The 20,836-nt window shown below is 44.0% G+C and overlaps 1 protein-coding gene across 1 annotated transcript in view; it reads left to right on the forward strand.

The window, feature by feature from the left end:
* The window catches only part of vwa5b2 (von Willebrand factor A domain containing 5B2), a 149,928-nt gene that overhangs the window by 95,340 nt on the left and 33,752 nt on the right, over positions 1–20,836 (forward strand). Inside the window, exons 11-13 of the mRNA XM_017496114.3 lie at positions 3,984–4,098; positions 4,568–4,753; positions 5,400–5,583. Of these exons, the coding sequence (XP_017351603.1) occupies positions 3,984–4,098; positions 4,568–4,753; positions 5,400–5,583 (485 nt within the window). The remainder of the gene's footprint in view (positions 1–3,983; positions 4,099–4,567; positions 4,754–5,399; positions 5,584–20,836) is intronic.

The following is a 20,836-nucleotide window of genomic DNA, read 5'->3' on the forward strand; positions in this document are numbered from 1 at the left end:
GCTTATGGGGGAAACCATGCATAAAGCCGTATTTATAACCCACGATGTCAGATTATTCAGGCATCATGGGGTATGAACTGCATGGCTATTTAGCTATGCTGAAGGTGGAGGAGGCGCTTGCGAGCTACCTCCCTCCATAAAAGGCAGGTAATTTAGGAGGGCCGGCTTTGATATCCAAACCATGTAAGGCCACTGTGGCGTTGGTGGGCAAGGCCTATGCAGTAGTGGGTCACTGCAGACAATGGCAGTGTTGCAGGCCTACCAAGCAGACCTGCTGAGTGAGCTCAACATACGGTGGCATTCAGCCAGTTCCTTCCCTGTTGTGTCATCCGCATCCGAGTGGAGCCTGGGACAACGCTAGTGCGAGGGAGGTACAGAAGACGAGTACAGCAGACTGCCTCCCCCCACAGACAGCTAGGGGAACCGGGCGGCTGCAGTTGCAGCCTGTTACTAGGCCTGATCTGAGAATGGTCATAAAGACCAAGCAGATAAAGGAGGAGCGAGCCTCAGGGGCCATGGAGAGACGTATCAGGGGACATGAGGTTGTTAGGCCAGGTACTACTATAGGCCCTCTCCTAGCCAAGACTGTCCCAAGTTTTCAGTGTTCTCTGGTTAGCAAGCTGTCAAAGGGCAATGAAAATCTGATGCTTTCCCTCCAATAGAATGTGGAAAAGTTAATGTCACTAAAAGACCATCTGGCAGCATGGAAACTACTGCCAAATGTGTCTCCATGGTTTCTGTCTACCGTAGAAAAGGGTTACCGGGTCCAGTTCAGAGCTCGACCCCCCCGGTCCAGAGGTGTGCTCACCACAATAGTCAGCACAGAGCAGAGCACATTAGTGCAGGAAGTAAGATCCTTCTTGGACAAAGGGGCCATAGAACATGTATCCGTTCCCTGAGGGAGGGAGGTTTTTACAGCCGTTATTTAGTGGTCCGCAAAAAATGAGTGGATTACGCGGCCAATTTAAGATGCGTCATCTGAACTGTACTCTGTGGACATACAGATTCAGTTTTCAGACTGGTTTGTGATGATAGATCTAAAAGGTGCATATTTCCACATAGAAATATTGGCCAGTCACAGGAAGTTCCTGAAGTTTGCGTTTGGAGGCAACACATACCAATATCAGGTTGTTCCCTTTGGGCTAGCTTTATCCCCTTGAATCTTAACAAAGTGCATGGATTTCATTCTGGCTCCATTGTGACTCCAGGGCATCCGTGTACTAAACTAGCTGGATGACTGGTTAATTCTAGCACAATCCAGGGAAGTGGTGGGTCAACACTGAGATGTTGTTTTCGCCCGCATGAAGAGCTTAGGGCTCAGGCTGAACCTCAGAAAAGTATGCTGTCTCCAGTGGAGTGGACAACTTTTCTAGAGGTTATAAGGATTCCACTACGATGAGGGCATTTCTATCCCCAAAATGTGTAGGGTCAATCCTATCAACATTGAGCAAGATAAAGCTGGATCTTGACATCCCCTCCATTCCCTATGAGAGACTATTCGAGCTTAGGGCAGCAGCATACCATCATACCTTTGGGCCTATTGCACAGGAGACCATTTCAGTGGTGGCTGAAACGTTGGGGGCTTCCTGCGAGGACAAAACCTCTGAGAGTAATCAGTGTCACGCAGTGATGCCTACGTGCTCTGAGAATTTGGAAGTGTCCCCGGTTTCTAGCCTCAGGTCACACTCTAGGGATGTCTCCTTTTTGCAAGACGGTAATGACAGACACCTCCCTCACAGGCTGGGGCGTGGTCTTAGACGGCTGTGCAGCTCACGGTCTCTAGAGCAGCACATAAATTGCCTAGAAATCTGAGCCATATTTCTAGCACTGAAATTCTTTCTTCCTCAACTGAGAGGTCACCATGTGTTGACAGACAACACAGCGATGGTCTCATATATTGACCACCAGGGAGGATGATGTTTGCTCCCCCTGTTCAGTCAGGCACAACAAATTTTTCTCTGGGCAGCGGGAAAGTTTTTGTCAGTGAGTGCAATGTACATTCTGGGCAACTGGAATGTGGGGGCAGACATCCAGTTGAGGCAGAGGCGGAGGCTCAGGGATTGGTGGTGGAGTCCGTATGGCGGTGGTTTGGACAAGCGGAAGTGGATGTGTTCGCCTGCAAGGAGACAACACACTGCCCACTGTGGTTCGGCCTCACTCCTCATGCACCATTAGGGCTGGATGCCATGGTGCACATGTGGCCAAGGTCACATCTATATGTTTTTCCCCCGATCGCTCTACTCCCACAAGTTCTAGCGAGAGTTTGCCAAGACTGTCTACGTCTGCAGCTAGTAGCACCTTATTGGCCAGCTCGAATATGGTTCTCAGAGACTATATCCCTGCTAGACAGCACTAATTCGGAGATTCCCATCCGCAAGGATCTACTGTCTCAAGCCGGAGGGCTGATTTATCACCCTCGGCTTGAACTATGGAAACTGTGGGTCTGGCCCCTAAGGGGCACCAGCTCATAGATTCTGGTCTCACAACTGAGGTTGCAGAGACCTTGTAGAATGCTAGAATGCCATCCACAATGAAACTGTATGCGCTCAAGTGGCAACTTTTTGTCTTGGGTGTGAGGAACATCAGCTAGACCCAGTGAACTGTGCAATAGCTACAGTCCTGGGGTTCTTACAAGGATGTTTCTTAGCTGGGATGGCTCCTCCTACAATCAGGGTCTACGTGGCCACCATTTTGGCCAGCCACACCCCTATTGAGGGAGCCTCTTTGGGGCAATGTACTCTAACGTCGAGGTTTATGTGTGGTGTCAGGCGGCTGAGGCAAAGCTGCAGACCATGCATCCCTTTCTGGGACCTTTCTGTGGTCCTGGAAGGTCTGTCAGGTGCTGCATTTGAACCTTTAGTCAACCTTTGAGAAGCTTCTGACTTTAAAGGTAGCTCTTCTGCTGGCCCTGACATCTCTCAAGCGAGTGGGAGCTCTACAAGCTCTTTGTTGCCCCTTCCTGCCTTGACTTCACCCCTGGAATATCCAAGGCCTTCCTGTATCAGGAAGATTATATTCCTAAAGGGCCTACATCAAAGTTCTGACCTTAATCCAGGAGAAATGTTATGGAAGGACCTGAAGCAAGCAGTTCATGTGAGGAAACCCACCAACATCCTAGAGTTGATGCTGTTCTGTACTGAGTAATGGGTTAAAATTCCTCCAAGCCAATGTGCAGGACTGATCAACAGTTACGGGAAATGTTTGCATACTTTTGCCACTCACAGATATGTAATATTGGATCATTTTCCTCAATAAATAAATGTCCAAGTATAATATTTTTGTCTCATTTGTTTAATAGAGTTGTCTTTATCTACTTTTAGGACTTGTGTGAAAATCTGATGATGTTTTAGGTCATATTTATGCAGAAATGTAAAAAAGTCTAAAGGGTTCACAAATTTTCAAGCACCAGTGTATGTGCAAAGTGGTACTTATTGTACAGTCTTAGATTATTGATGATTCTTTGTGCAGTGACAATTTTTGTTAGGGGGTATTGGCTGTGTCTCAAAACTGAGCCAGTTATTGATAAACACTCAGGAGCCTACTGCCCAAACAGGCCTGAGCTGAAGTCTATGCATTGTGTGTGTGTGTGTGTGTGTGTGTGTGTGTGTGTGTGTGTGTGTGTGTGTGTGTGTGTGTCTTTGGCTCCTGCTCTCCTTAGACATTCAATTAGTGAAATGGACCTGATTATTCCCAGAGGAATACTAAAGACTTACTCACTTACTCTGGCTATGTGTGCCAGAATAAGTGAGAAGGGATTTAGTTTTGAAAATGTAGGGAGGAAATCAAATAAGGGTTAATGTTAGTACTGGTGTTTGTATTTTGATTTGGGTCAGTCACATCTGCACCATAAACATTCCTAACACCTCAATTTATTTAGCGAATAGAATGATTGAGCTGTCGTGTGTGTGTGTGTGTGTGTGTGTGTGTGTGTGTGTGTGTGTGTGCGTGTGTGTGTGTGTGTGTGTGTCTGAACATGTATGTAGATGTTTTGGACTTGGTCTAGGGTCAAGGGCCTGCAGGAGACTCCTTCACGGTGTTGCCAAGCTGACGGGAGGAAGAGCAGAATTTCTATGTGATGATGAGAGACTGCAGCCAAAAGTGAGAGATCACAGTTGCCATCTAGTGGACACACACAACAGAAAGAGGGTGTATAAAAATGTTTCTGAAAAAAAAAATGCAGAAAAGATGTCATTTGGACAAATGTTGCCTATTTTTAAACTGTTCATATGGTGTCATGCTAAAAATTATAATTGCTTGAAACCATGTTAAAAATGACATGACAATCAGTGAGTCAATTAAGTAAAACATGTAAATGTAAATCTCTTGCACTTTATTAGTTTATTCAATAGTGAATATGTATTTCTGTCACCTTTTTAACTAAAAAAATATCAACAAAAGTATGAAATATAAACTAAATTAATTGAAAAAAAAGCTAAAGTATGCAAACAAAAAGACAATTAAGGCATAGAAATGGCAAGTTGGGAATTTAATATCTCAGAAATGTCAGATGATTAATTACATATGAAATGTGAAGTGCATTTTGTTAAAGATGATTGCCTTGTTGTAGCTGATAAAGTGTCTGAAGAAAGCTCTGGAACCTGCGCTGACAGATGTGCGCATTGACTGGTACGTGCCAGACAACGTAGAGGCTCTCCTCTCACCTAATGAGATCCCTCCGCTTTATCCAGGGAACCGTTTGATTGGCTACTGCACTCTCTATGATGTCTCTGCTTTCAAAGTTAAGAAGAATGATGTAAGTGTATGTGAGAAAGAGAGAGTAAGAAACGGAACAGTTTAGTTTAGTGGATGTGAGAGATCGTATTTTTGTTTTGTATTGTAACAGTGTGTACCTTTTAACTTTTTGTTTTGTTTAGCATTAGCTCTTGACCCATGCCATCACTTGAGTTTGTAGTAATTCAGTTGTATATCATGTATGTCAGTATGAAAATCCCTTATCTATATCTTAATTGTAGCATATTTATAGAAATAGAATCAAATCCCCTTTCAAATACATATGAGAACATTATGTTAAATTATGCAAATAATTTCCTGTTTACATAAATTAATTTTACCCGCACATAATCATTGGAATATGAATAATTTTTCAACCGAACCCACCCACTTTATTGTAATTATGTACAGTATGTCCTGGGAATTGCCACAGAAGCTTGAAATGAAGAAACTAAAGCAATCCATTGCGTGGGGAAAAAATATATAGATTTTTAAAATTATTCTAGAACAAATTAAACATTACAAAATGAAACATTACTTTTTTCCATTTTTGTTCAAGAAATTGAGTCAAGTGCCAATTATTTAGTATTTTTATTTTCATACTGAAACTGTAAAATGTGTTTTTAAACCTAAATTGACAAAAGCTATGTGTGTATCTGTGTATGTAGATGAGGAATCAGGCCAACAGGCCCTTGCCATATGGTTCATTTGGGTCAGTGTTTGAACTCTCTTCTGGATCATCTGAGCTGCTGCAGCCATTGGTGCCCATGGCTGAGAGAGAGAGAAGAGGAGAACTGGGGCATGAAGAGAACACTGAATACATGCTGAGAGAAAACTCACAAGAAATCTCCTGTAAGTTTTCCTGTGCTCCAGCCACAGAGAACATTGGCAACTCCAGTGACACATACACATGTACCTTCAACTCTGGTAACATACATATTATACACAGACAATTAACATCATTGACTCTGATAATGCACACAGGGTCAGCCCTGAAACATTTGTTGTCCTAGGAAAGGTTCACCACTTGCTGTTCCCTTTCAAAGGGAACACGACGTTGCGTTTAGCATAACAGTATGGGAGCGCCCTTGCAAGTGACCGGTATCTGAAGCTTGTGTAAAATCATGCCTCTATTTATAGGCCTGCCATGATCAGGTGACGTGGCAATTAATCGCGTCGCTTGATATAAATATGGCACCTGTGAACCGCACTGTCAGCCTTATTATCTTCAGTGAGACTGCATGTCGGTTGTTTGTGTAAAGAAACAAAAGATGCTTCATTTCCTCTCTATCTTTTCTCAAAATCTTTTCTATCCCTTTAAAAAAAGAAGAAGAAAAAAGGAATGAGCGCGAGAGAAAAATATGAGTGAGACAATTCAGGAAGTGTGTTACGGCTTGCTCCCATTTCATCACAGGGAGTAGTGCACACTTTCTGTGTCTAGGGTTGAGTATGCGTTGGCAGCCTCGAGGGGCTGCGCATTGTAACGCCTACATCAGGCATTTCCGTTTGTGACTCGCTCTCTTCTCGGAAGCTGAAGCGAGTTGGGTTTCAGAGCCTTGCGGATCTGGGCCGGCCACTACCAAGGCAGCTAGCCGTCTCAGGTCCGGCGGATCTCTTATGGATCCGGAAGAGGAGCCAGTGATGAGCGCTGCTCTATCTCTTGCTCTGTCTTCTGGGTCTGGCTCTCCGCTGGATTTTGGAGCTCGCATCGCGACTCCTCATTTCGCTATGGAAAGCCAAAAGGGGGAAAAAAAGAGAGAAAAAAACACACACATACAAATAAAAGTAATAATTCCTCTCTGACTCCGAGGAGCCAGAATGGTGTACTTAAAACTGAGAGCAGCATATACAGTGAGGGAAAAAAGTATTTGATCCCCTGCTGATTTTGTACGTTTGCCCACTGACAAAGAAATGATCAGTCTATAATTTTAATGGTAGATTTATTTGAACAGTGAGAGACAGAATAACAACAAAAAAATCCAGAAAAACGCATGTCAAAAATGTTATAAATTGATTTGCATTTTAATGAGGGAAATAAGTATTTGACCCCTCTGCAAAACATGACTTAGTACTTGGTTTAAAAACCCTTGTTGGCAATCACAGAGGTCAGACGTTTCTTGTAGTTGGCCACCAGGTTTGCACACATCTCAGGAGGGATTTTGTCCCACTCCTCTTTGCAGATCTTCTCAAAGTCATTAAGGTTTCGAGGCTGACGTTTGGCAACTCGAACCTTCAGCTCCCTCCACAGATTTTCTATGGGATTAAGGTCTGGAGACTGCCTAGGTCACTCCAGGACCTTAATGTGCTTCTTCTTGAGCCACTCCTTTGTTGCCTTGGCCGTGTGTTTTGGGTCATTGTCATGCTGGAATACCCATCCACGACCCATTTTCAATGCCCTGTCTGAGGGAAGGAGGTTTTCACCCAAGATTTGACGGTACATGGCCCCGTCCATCGTTCCTTTGATGCGGTGAAGTTGTCCTGTCCCCTTAGCAGAAAAAAAACCCCAAAGCATAATGTTTCCACCTTCATGTTTGACGGTGGGGATGGTGTTCTTGGGGTCATAGGCAGCATTCCTCCTCCTCCAAACACGGCGAGTTGAGTTGATGCCAAAGAACTCCATTTTGGTCTCATCTGACCTCAACACTTTCACCCAGTTGTCCTCTGAATCATTCAGATGTTCATTGGCAAACGTCAGACGGGCATGTATATGTGCTTTCTTGAGCAGCGGACCTTGCGCGCGCTGCAGGATTTCAGTCCTTCACGGCATAGTGTGTTACCAATTGTTTTCTTGGTGACTATGGTCCCAGCTGCCTTGAGATCATTGACAAGATCCTCCCGTGTAGTTCTGGGCTGATTCCTCACTGTTCTCATGATCATTGCAACTCCACGAGGTGAGATCTTGCATGGAGCCCCAGGCCGAGGGAGATTGACAGTTCTTTTGTGCTTCTTCCATTTGCGAATAATCGCACCAACTTTTGTCCCCTTCTCACCAAGCTGCTTGGCAATGGACTTGTAGCCCATTCCAGACTTGTGTAGGTCTACAGTCTTGTCCCTGACATCCTTGGAGAGCTCTTTGGTCTTGGCCATGGTGGAGAGTTTGGAATCTGATTGATTGATTGCTTCTGTGGACAGGTGTCTTTTATACAGGTAACAAACTGATATTAGGAGCACTCCCTTTAAGAGTGTGCTCCTAATCTCAGCTCGTTACCTGTATAAAAGACACCTGGGAGCCAGAAATCTTTCTGATTGAGAGGGGGTCAAATACTTATTTCCCTCATTAAAATGCAAATTAATTTATAAAATTTTTGACATGCGTTTTTCTGGATTTTTTTGTTGTTATTCTGTCTCTCACTGTTCAAATACAACTACCATTAAAATTATAGACTGATCATTTCTTTGTCAGTGGGCAAACGTACAAAATCAGCAGGGGATCAAATACTTTTTTCCCTCACTGTAAAGAGCTGCTTGAAGTAATTACTAAGGCTGGATGAGCTTGTTTCTCCCCAGTGAAAGTAAATCCCTCACACTGCAGAAAACTCCCCTTTCTTCCAGAAGTGCATGACAAAATATCAGGCTTCTCGGGGAAAACAATGCATAAGCCATATTTATAAACCCACGATGTTGGATTATTCGGCCATTGTGGGGAACGAACGGCATGGCTATTTAGCTATGCTGAAGGTGGAGGAGACCTAGGTGAAGGTGGAGCAAGCTACCTCTCTCCATCGATGGCAGGTAATTTAGGGGGGCCGGCTTTGCCATCCAAGCCACCGTGTAAGGCCACCGTGGCATTGGTGGGCAAGGCCTATGTAGTAGTAGTCTTGCTTGTGGGTCACTGCAGACAATGACAGTGTTGCAGGCCTACCAAGCAGACCTGCTGAGTGAGCTCGACATATGGCAGCATTCAGCCAGTTCCTTCCCTGTTGTGTCAAGTTCACCTGGGCATCCACGAGTGGAGCCTGGGCCAGCACTAGTGCGAGGGAGACACAGAAGGTGAGTATGGCAGCCTGCCAACCCCCCCAGACAGCCAGGGAAACCAGGCAGCCACAGTCGCGGCCTGCTACTAGGCCTGATCTGAGAATGGTCATAAAGACCAAGCAGACAAAGAAGAGTGGTCCTGAGGGGCCGTGGAGGGATGTATCAGGGGACATGAGGTTGTTAGGGCAGTTAGCCCCCAGTGCTACTGTAGGGCTGTCCCAAGTTTTCAGTGTTCTCTGGTCAACGAGCTGTCACAGGGCATCGAAAATTTAATGCTATCCCTCTAATAGAATGTGGAATAGTTAATATCACTAAAAGGCCATCTGGCAGCATGGAAACTACTGCCAAATGTGTCTCCATGGGTTCTGTCTACCGTAGAAAAGGGTTACCGGGTCCAGTTTAGAGCTCGACCCCCCTGGTTCAGAGGTGTGCTCACCACAATAGTCAGCACACACCAGAGCCTGATGTTAGCGCAGGAAGTAAGATCCCTCTTGGACAAAGGGGCCATAGAACATGTACCCCGTTCCCTGAGGGAGGGAGGTTTTTACAGCCGTTATTTCCTGGTCTGCAAAAAATATAGGAGTTTGCGGCCAATTTTAGATCTGCATCATCTGAACTGTACTCTTCGGACATACAGGTTCAAGATGCTGACGCCCAAACTTATCGTTCCACAGATTTAGTGTGAGGACTGGTTTGTGACGATAGATCTAAAAGGTGCATATTTCCACATAGAAATATTGCTAGCTTTATCCCCTCGCACCTTCACAAAGTGCATGGATATCATTCTGGCTCCATTATGACATTGTGAGTGCAATGTACATTCTGGGCAACTGGAATGTGTGGGCAGACATCCTGTTGAGGGGCTGAGGCCCAGGGATTGGTGGCTCCATCCACAAGTGGTGGAGTCCATATGGTGGAGGTTTGGCCAAGCGGGACTGCATGTGTTCGCCTCCGAGGAGACAACACACGGTGGTTCACCCTCACTCCTCCCACACATGTAGGGCGGGATGCCATGGTGCACATGTGGCTGAGGTCACATCTGTACGCTTTTCCCACAATCGCTCTGCTCCCACAAGTTTTAGCGAGAGTTTGCCAAGACAGTCTATATCTGCTGCTAGTAGCACCTTATTGGCCAACTCGAATATGGTTCTCAGAGATAATATCCCTGCTAGATGGCAGTCCTTGGGAGATTCCCATCTGCAGGGATCCACTGTAGACCCAGTGAACTGCGCAATAGCTAATAGCTAATAACTGCACATTTTGGCCAGCCACGCTCCTGTTGATGGAGCCTCTGTGGGGCAACATCCTCTAACTTCAAGGTTTATGCATGGTGTCAGTCGGCTGAGGCCCATCTGCAGGCCGCGCATACCTTCCTGGGACCTTTCTGTGGTCTTGGAAGGTCTGTCAGGGGCCCCATTTGAGCCCTTAGAGTCAGCCTCTGAGAAGCTTCTGACTCTAAAGGTAGCTCTTCTGCTGGCCCTGACATCTCTCAAGCAAGTAGGAGATCTCTCTGTTGCCCCTTCCTGCCTTGACTTTGCCCCTGGATTAGCCAAGGCCTTCCTGTATCCCAGGCCGGATTATATTCTTAAGGTGCCTCCATCGGCTCTCCACCCTGTGGTGTTGCAGGATTTCTGCTTTCCTCCATTCCTTACACCGGAACAAAAGAGGATGCACCAAATGTGTCCAGTAAGGGCTCTCTGTACTTACGTCCACCGATCTGGCCAGTGGCGTAAGTCAGAGCAGCTGCTGGTCTGCTTTAGCAGCGACAGTAGAGGTGATGCTGGTCAAAGCAGCGCATCTCTAATTGGATAGTGGAAGCAATCTCTATTGCTTATGAGGCGTGCGGTTTTGCTATGCCTCTGGGCATAAGGGCTCATTCCACTAGGGCGGTTGCCTCCTTGAAGGCTTTGTCCAAAGAGGTATCCTTACAGGATGTGTGTGCTGTTGCAGGGTGGTCTATGCCACACACATTCATTCGTTATTACAGCCTGGATATTCATTCCACCCCAGGCTCGAGTATCTTGCAGTGACCCTCGGGCTTGGGTCTTTTTGAACAGGCCGTACCCTCGGTATGACAGAGTGGGTATTCTCATTCCCATACTGTTATGCTAAATGCAACGTCGATTTCCCTTTGAAAGTGAACATCTGGGTTACGCATGTAACCCTGTCCCCTGAGAAGGGAACAAGACGTTGCGTAGCTTCGTCATACCAGGGCAGGCCTGTGAATTGCGTCTTCACTTCAGATAATAGAGGCTGACTGTGTGGTTCACAGGTGCCATATTTGTTTCACGTGACCCGCTAAAGTGCCACGTCACCTGATCATGGCAGGCCTTTAAATAGACGCATGATTTTACAGAAGTTTCAGATACTGGTCGCGCGCGCAAGGGCGCAAGGGCGCTCCCATACTGTTATGCTAAACACTTCTTCTCATTGAACAGGGTTACATGCATAACCCAGACATTTTTGCAGTGTACTTAAATGATTTAAATCTAGCACCAGTAATATTCAGTATGTATTTTCACATAAGCCACATATGAATAGTCTCATTCTCACAAAAAGTAAGTATTATTCTAGTTTATAGGCTAATAGGCTTTTATAAGATTTTTCTTAATTCACTCATTGACTGTAGTGACAGTCATTCATCTTCAGTGACCGCTTCGTCCTTGTCAGGGTTGCTGTGCATCCGGAGTCTGTCCCATTAACACTGGACATGAATACACTTTAGATGGGATACCAGTCCATAAAATATGAAATATGCCAAAATGCCAGCATGACATGCAGCGATATTTTCCACAGAACATGCCCAAAAATAGAACATGCTTAAAACATAGGATGGTCGTCACTTTGTGCTAACTAAGCAGCAGGGATGGGAGTGTTACTTTAAAAATGTATTCCATTACAGTTACAAATTACTTAATAAAAAATGTAATCAGTAACGTAATCACAATGTAATCTGATTATTTTTGGATTACTTCAAGATCACATGTACATAAAGTCAAGAGAAAAAACAATATGATTTTTATTTAGAGCTTAAAAACATGTTCAGTGCTTGGATACGTTTTAAGAAAATTAAATAATTTGTTGCTTGTGCAAGTCTGTCACATGATCCTGGTAATGAAGGTTAGACTGGATGCAAGTGCAGTTAAAGACTTTTATCAGAGAGAGGCAGGTTGACAAATCCAAATCAGTAATTAAAAGTGTGGTCCAAAAAGGCAGAAGGTCAGGCTGTCGGCAAATGGGCATAAACTAGGTCAGGTGAAACACAAACGAAAAACTAGATGCAATATCAAAAACCATGAAATGAAACGGTACAAAAGCTTTGTATGGTGAGAACACGCAATACTACGCAAAACAATTCTGTTCAAGCAGTCTCTTTATACAGTGGTTGAGAGTGCGTGTGAGATTGGATGCAGGTGTGCGTGATTAGTGGCCATGTTTGTAGTCTGCAGTGCATGATGGGAAATGTGGTCACTGGTTTTACTAGTTTGCTTTCACCCCACAAGGAAGCACCATAATACACTCCCTCCCCTGGCGGTCCTGGTCCTCTGGGCAAAATGTCTTCATAGCTCCTCAGGTTACAATGCAGGCATTGTCCGACAAGTAGCAGGTTCCTCGAGGAGCAGACATGAGGCTGGGGCTGGTTCACTGGTTCATTAGGCAAGACCCTGGCTTTGGAAGTTGTGTTGTCAGCTTTAGACAGGTGCTTGACTTGGTGGGCCATCTTGTCTGCCTTTCTTGAGTGTGGAGCAATGTCCTCAGTGGAGCAGGAAGGCAGCGTGTTGTCGTCAGAGTAGCGTCGTCCTCAGCGGAGCAGGAAGGTGGAGCATCGTCCTCCAGAGACTCTGCAGGCTGAACTTGGTTGGCCAGGTCAGCAGACTCGAGTGTGATCAGATCTTGGTTGGCTGTGATTTCGGTTTCAGGCGTGAGCAGAACCTGGTTGGTCATGTCAATAGCCTCATTGATCTCAGACTGGAACTTGTCGTGGGAGGTCACATCATTGACCTTTATTTGGAACTCGGTGAGGGAGGTTGCTTCTTTGACCACGGACAGGAACTTGGCTTGAGAGGTCGCCTCTTCGACCTCGGACAGGAACTTGGCTTGAGAAGTAGTCTCTTCGACCTTGGACAGGAACTTGGCTTGCGAGGTCATCTAGTTGACCTCTAGCAGGATCTTGACTTTATGCTGGAGCTCTGGAGATGAGACAACCTCGTGGGTCTCAGGCTGGAACTCTGGGGATGATACCGCCTTGTGGGTCTCATGTTGAAGCTCATCATGGCTACCCAATAACTATCGCTGGTTATATAGATATTGTATGACCCAACAACAGGCACAAAAATTTCAGTGGGAAGTGTCTGTAACTCCATAAAGTATACGATAAAGGGATGACATTTATAAAAAAAAAAAACTTGTCCGTACAACCCTTCATTGTATACCTTATTTTCTTGAGTTTTAGAAAAAACATCACGTCCTTTAGCCACTGGGAGATACATGGGTATTTATCAGACTTCCAATGCAACAGTAGGGAACGTCTTGCTATAAGGAATGTGAAAGCAATAACATCCTTTTGTATTGAGCTCAATGGAACTGAGTCATCAGGAATCCCGAATACAGCAATCAATGGGCAAGGTTTTAAATCTACCCTGAGAATAATGGACATGATGGTAAAAAAAAACAAGACCAAAAACCATGGAGATCAGGGCAGAAGAAAAACATATGAGCAAGATGGCAGCGAGAGCCATGGCATTTATCACACTAGTCCTCTACGTCCGGATACATCACAGAAAGTCTCGACTTGGACAGATGGACTCTGTTTAAAACTTTGAACTGTATAAGTCCAAGATGAGCACAAGAAGTGGTAGACTGTAATCTCCCTATAGCATGTTCCCAACACTCCTCACTTATCTGTACTCCTAACTCCGTTTCTCACGCATTCCTAATTTTGTTACTCGACTCACTACCTAGTGCCAGAATTAAATCATAAATCCTAGAAATCATTCCTCTCTGATGTGGATTGTTTGAAAACAAGCTTTCCCAAGCCTCTTCAGGAGGCGCAGAGGGGAAATCAGGAAAACATCTAGAAACGAAATTCCGAATTTGAAAATACAGAGAAAAATGCATCACAGGGAGGTCATAAGTGGATGCCAGATTGGAAAAGCTATCAAACACACCATCGGCATACAAATTTCTAACTTGTTTAATACCCTTGTCATACCATACTGAAAATGTGGAGTCCAAACACAATGGAGGAAATAGATGGTTGTTGACCCAAACAGGATGCACCTACAAATTTAAAGCGCTGTCTAAATTGATACCAAGTCATAAGTGTGTTGAGGACAACTAGATTATAAGTATATAGGGAGAGTTTTGTAGGTAAAGAGGAGTAAAGCAAAGCAGGTAAAGAGGATTCCCTACAAGAAAATAGTTCCAATTTAGACCAAGAAGATCCAGGAGATTTAACCCAGTAGCAAAGTTTATGAATGTGCGCAGCCCAGTAATAGAATTGAAAATTGGGTGATGCAAGTCCTCCACTAAGTCTACATTTCTGCAATAAAGATTTACTAAGCCTTGGTGGCTTCCCTCCCCAAATAAATGTACTAATTTTCTTATCCAATGAATCGAAGAATGATTTTGGAAGAGAAAGAGGCACTTGCTGGGACAAGAAGAGAAACTTCGGTAATATATTCATTTTGACGACATTGATCCTGCCAATTAGAGAAAGGGGTAAGTTACCCCAACTCTGAATGTTAGATTTAACCTTTGAGATAAGGGGAGTGAAGTTAGCTGATAAAAGATTAGATAAAGAACGTGTCACGATGATACCTAGGTATTTAAAACCTGACTGACTAAATCGAAATGGTAAATCTGACTGTTGAAGAGAAAATGCTGCAGAATTGACTGGAAAACAGTCGCTTTTATCTATATAAAATTTTTCATCAGAGACAACACAGAAGGACTCCAGAACACCCAAGACAACTGGCATAGATGCAATAGGATCGGTTACATACAATAACAAATCATCAGCATATAGCGACAATTTGTATTCTACACCGTATCAAACTATTCCTTTAAACAAGGGAGAAGATTTTAGTGCAATAGACAGCGACTCGATAGCGATAGCAAAAAGCAGAGGGGATAAAGGACAACCTTGACGACACCCTCGCCCGAGAGCAAAATAATCCAAATAAATATCGTTTGTCTGAACCCTGGCATTAGGGGATGAGTAAAGGAGGCTAATCCAAGAAATAAACTTATCCCCAAATTCGAACTTCCTCAAGACTGCAAACAAATACCCCCATTCAACCCTATCAAATGCTTTTTCAGCATCTAATGAAATCACAATCTCAGGGAGCACAGACGAATGCTTTGAATAAATTATATTAAAGAGTGTATGTGTATTAAAAAACAATTAACGTCCCTTTATAAAACCGTTCCGCTCTTCAGATATAATATAAGGGAGTACATTCTCTAAACGAGATGCCATTACTTTCGCCAACACCTTTACATCTGCATTAAGCAGAGACAGCGGTCTATAAGAACCGCAGGAGGATGGATCCTTACCCTCCTTAAGAAGCAGAGCTATCGTGGCTTGTGTCAATGTTGGAGGCAAAGACCCACATTCCAAAGATTCGTTGAACATAGCCAAAAGCAATGGAGCTAGTTTTCCAATAAACGTTTTAAAAAATTCAATTGGAAACCCATCCGGGCCAGGAGCTTTGTTAGATTGCATAGTTTTAACTCAAATTAAAATTTCTTCAAGAGAGAGTGGGGAGTCCAGTTGCACAGCAGTATTCGAATCAATAACAAGGTTACAAAGATTTTGAAGAAATGCATTCACTTTAGTATTGTCTGTTGGAAATTCAGACTTATACAGCGAAGAGTAAAACGATTTAAAAGTAGCATTAATTTCCATGGGATCTGTAGTGACAATATTATAAGTGTTTTTACACTAGGTATGAGACGGGAAGAGGCCTGTCGCCGTAGCTGATGTGCCAGTAAACGACTCGGCTTATTGCCATGTTCATAATATGAACCACGAGTATGTAACAATAAGCGTTCCGCCTCTTTAGTCCAAATAAGATTAAATTCTGCCTGCAAGTCAAGACGCTGTTTAAGAAGTTCTGGAGAGGGGTTCAATGCACATCTTTGATCGAGGTTACTGATCACAGATGTAAGTTCATTAACCCTAGCAGTGCGTTTTTTATTACAGAGAGCAGAATAAGAAATAATCTGCCCTCTGATATAGGATTTAAGTGTCTCCCATAACAATGAATAAGAGGTGGAGTCATTCTGATTGAAGAAAAGAAAGACATCAATAGAAGTAGAAATGAACTCACAGAATTCACTGTCTGCTAAAAGAAGAGCATTAAATCTCCAAGGCGGTGGGCTGCGTTTATAAATAGAAAGATGAATATCTAATTATAGAGGCGCATGGTCAGAAATTACAATAACCAAATAGTCAAAAGAAACTACACAAGAATCAAGAGTGCTGTCTATAAAAAAATAATCAATCCTCGAATAGGAATGATGCACCTGGGAGAAGAAAGAAAACTTTTTAAGAAAGGGGTTACGGGATCTCCAGGGATCAACGAGACCATTCTGACACATAAAATCGGAAAATGTTTTAGACATTGCAGATTGATTCAGAGTACGGGGATTAGACTGATCTAAGTTTGGGTCAGTTACACAGTTTAAATCTCCACCGAAAATCATCAGGTGAGTATTTAAGAAAGGGAGATTGCTCAACAATCTATTAGCAAATTCCACATCATCAAAGTTTGGAGTGTATACATTTACCAACAACACCTGACTTTGCATTAGAGTACCAGCAACTATAATATATCTACCATTTGCATCAGCGATAACGGTAGTGGACGAAAACTGTAACCTTTTGTCAATTAAAACAGCGACCTCCTCTTGCTTTTGAATTAAAGTTCGAGTGGAAGACTTGACTCACCCAAGGGCAGTGTAACCTTTGATGATCTTTAATACTTAGGTGCATCTCCTGTAAAAATACTATATTGGAGTTTAAATGTTTCAAATGTGTAAAAACCTTAGATCTCTTGACAGGATTACCCATACCTCTGACGTTCCAACTAATAAATCTTAAAGGCGTGCCTGTCCCAGCTTTGCTGGAATCCGTATTACTACTAACCATTTAAATAAAGTAAGAGGAATATAAATAGCCAATTAGAGCCGAAGTGGGACAACAACCCCCCCCCCCCCCCCCCCCCCCAACACACACCCAAAGTCTCCATAAAACAAGGGAGACAGCAGTGTTTCCCACCAAGAGTTGTCCACAATGTGAAAACAACTCAAAGAGTAAGCTGAACTAACAAACAAAATTACCTAAACAAAAAAATTCCAGCAAGAGAAAAGTCCCCTACTGACTTCAAATCTGATAAATAGTCTGCGCACATTAACAAATATAATGTTCTTACCTTTTAAAGACTTGTAACAAAAAAATATAACAGTGTAGCACGTACAGTTGACAGTGGAAATACAGTGGAAATAACACTAATACAATTAAATAAACTGAAACTCTAACCCAGTCAGAGCAACAAAACAGAGAAACACATTAATACAGAAGTATATTTAAGAGGAGTGAGTCCACAAAATCTAGATGAAGTAATGCAATGACAGTATCTTCAATAAGAATCCAAATTCTGTAGAGCTGGAAGACCAAGTGCAAAAAAATAATAAAAGAAAAGTAAAGAAATTCTCCACTATATAGGTGATGCAGTTCACCCCGATATCAAGAGTTTAACATAGTCTCCTGCTTCCTCTGCTGAAATAAAGTCCTTCTGGACACCGTTATATGTAATGCAAAGCCGAGCTGGGTGAAGTATTCCATAGCGAGCGCCCTCAATACCACAGAGTTGACGCCGAACCTCATTAAATGCGGCCTGGGCCCGGGCTGTCTTGGCTGTGTAGTCAGGGAAAACGGAGATGGTCAAATCCCCCACCTTAATCCGCTGGATCTCTCTCGCACGGCGTAAAATGTCAACACAGTCACTGTAATAGTGGAATCTGCACACAATAGCTTGTGGTCGTTCACCAGGCTTGGGCTTCGGCTGAAGGGTCCGGTGGGACCGGTCCAAAACCGGCTCCTTCTCCAGACCAAATGCCTCTTTTAACAAGGCCGCTACAGCAGCAGTTGTAGATGTGTCAGGGCCCTCTGGAACTCCCACTATCCTAACATTATTGCGCCGTGACCTCGACTCCAAATCCCCACATTTATTCTGTAATTGAGTCACGGTCGCAGTGAGAGACTCGATAGTATTCTTCATATGAGCTATGTCATCGGTGCAACCGGAGAGCGCATGCTCCATTTCCACAACAGTAGCTTTCAGTGTTGATATGGTAGCCTCGGTAGCGACTTTATCACTAGCCTGCTGTGTTTTCACAGCCTGCAGGTCAAGCTGGATAGTAGACAGTGCATCCCTGAGAATCTCCTGGAACTCCTTTTTAAAAATATCGGCAATCTCCTTCCTCAGTGAAGCCAACAACTCAAGCTTGAGTGTGGCGAAGTCATGGTCACCGCTCGACGATGTGGATGCGGATTCAGAGGGAGAAGGGGGCTCGCTCGCGGCGCGCACCCTAGCCCTCAGTTGTGTCTGAATGCTACCACGGGTTTTCGTGTTCTTTCCAGAGAGCCACAAAGTTAAAAGTGCAAACAAGGAAAAGAAGTAGAATAAGTCAAAATATATTATATGACCAAAAAGTGCTAGTTAATTACAATTTTAATCGAAATCAGCAGGAGACTCCAAGTACGCTTCTTACTCCATCGAACTCCGAATTCAACCAAATAATACTGTTTAATGTAAATAAGAGGCCTTCACTTCCCATATACAGTAGGGCCTGTTCATACATGGTATTATCTTCCATCGAAGTGATCTGATCACACATGGACAGCCAGAATGTGTAGCCATTTTCACCTGGCATTTTGGATTCTGCAAGTGAAACTTATAAATGAAGAAGAGATAGCAAAATAAAACACAATAATAATAATCCATCCATCCATCTTCTACCACTTACTCCTTTTCAGGGTCATGGGGAACCTGGAGTCTATCCCAGGGAGCATCGGGCACAAGGCAGGGTACACCCTGGACAGGGTGCCAATCCATCGCAGGGCACAATCACATACACACTCACACACCCATTCATACACTATGGACACTTTAGACACGCCAATCAGCCTACCATGCATGCCTTTGGTCTGGGGGAGGAAACCAGAGTACCCGGAGGAAACCCCCACAGCACGGGGAGAACATGCAAACTCCGCACACACGTGGCCCCGATGGGACTCAAACCCCAGACCCTGGAGGTGTGAGGCGAACGTGCTAACCACTAAGACACCGTGCGCCCTATGATATTAATATTATATTGTAATATAATATAATAGATCATATTTGTCAAGTTTTAATTGTATGTTTAGGATGAGAGCTGATTTTATTTAGTTCACACTGGCAATCCCTGGATAAAGCTACTCAAATTTAAATTAAAGACTACAGTACTTGATTCAATACAACTTATTTTTGGAACAACACAATAAAAAGTATTTTCCCCCATGTGTGCTGTTTGTTCCTTTGTACACAGAATCTTTTATCACTTAGGAGTGAAATAACCATACACAGCAATCTAAGACTTCTAGTAATGACCTTGTGTTACGGGGATGGCCCAGTACAATTATGGAAACTGTACCGAGCCGGGATGGGAAAAAGGGAAAATAAAAAAGACAAATGTGGATCTGGGGCAAAAAGGGAGCACCTGCTGAGTGATACTTGACCTCGTCTAATGTTGTCACCAGCAGGGCATGAACCAAGGAGCTCAAGTGCCCCCCCATACTGGTCATACTGGTCACTGGAAGTTCAACATGGCACCTCATGGCAAAGAATACTCTGAGGATCTGAAAAAAAGAATTGTTGCTCTACATAAAGATGGCCTAGGCTATAAGAAGATTGCCAAGACCCTGACACTGAGCTGCAGCATGGTGGCCAAGACCGTACAGCAGTTTAACAGGACAAGTTCCACTCAGAACAGGCCTCTCCATGGTCGACCAAAGAAGTTGAGTGCACATGCTCAGCGTCATGTCCAGAGGTTGTCTTTGGGAAATAGACATATGAGTGCTGCCAGCATTGCTGCAGAGGTTGAAGGAGTGGGTGGTCAGCCTGTCAGTGCTCAGACCATACGCCGCACACTGCATGAAATTGGTCTTCATGGCTGTCGTCCCAGAAGGAAGCCTCTTCTAAAGATGATGCACAAGAAAGCCCGCAAACAGTTTGCTGAAGACAAGCAGACTAAGGACATGGATTACTGGAGCCATGTCCTGTGGTCTGATGAGACCAAGATAAACTTATTTGGTTCAGATGGTGTCAAGCGTGTGTGGCGGCAACCAGGTGAGGAATACAAAGACAAGTGTGTCTTGCCTACTGTCAAGCATGGTGGTGGGAGTGTCATGGTCTGGGGCTACATGAGTGCTGCCGGCACTGGGGAGCTACAGTTCATTGAGGGAACCATGAATGCCAACATGTACTGTGACATACTGAAGCAGAACATGATCCCCTCCCTTCAGAGACTGGGCCGCAGGGCAGTATTCCAGCATGATAACAACCCCAAACACACCTCCAAGACGACCACTGCCTTGCTAAAGAAGCTGAGGGAGAAGGTGATGGACTAAACCCTATTGAGCATTTGTGGGGCATCCTCAAATGGAAGGTGGAAGAGCACAAGGTCTCTAACATCCACCAGCTCCGTGATGTCGTCATGGCGGAGTGGAAGAGGACTCTAGTGGCAACCTGTGAAGCTCTGATGAACTCCATGCCCAAGAGGGTTAAGGCAGTGCTGGAAAGTAATGGTGGCCAGAAAAAATATTGACACTTTGGGCCCAATTTGGACATTTTCACTTAGGGGTGTACTCACTTTTGTTGCCAGCGGTTTAGACATTAATGGCTGTGTGTTGAGTTATTTTGAGGGGACAGCAAATTTACACTGTTACACAAGCTGTACACTCACTACTTTGCATTGTAGCAAAGTGTCATTTCTTCAATGTTGTCACATGAAAAGATGTAATCAAATATTTACAAAAATGTGAGGGGCGTACTCACTTTTGTGAGATACTGTATATATGTAC

This window comes from Ictalurus punctatus, chromosome 20 (assembly GCF_001660625.3).
Source record: "Ictalurus punctatus breed USDA103 chromosome 20, Coco_2.0, whole genome shotgun sequence".
NCBI lineage: Eukaryota > Metazoa > Chordata > Actinopteri > Siluriformes > Ictaluridae > Ictalurus > Ictalurus punctatus.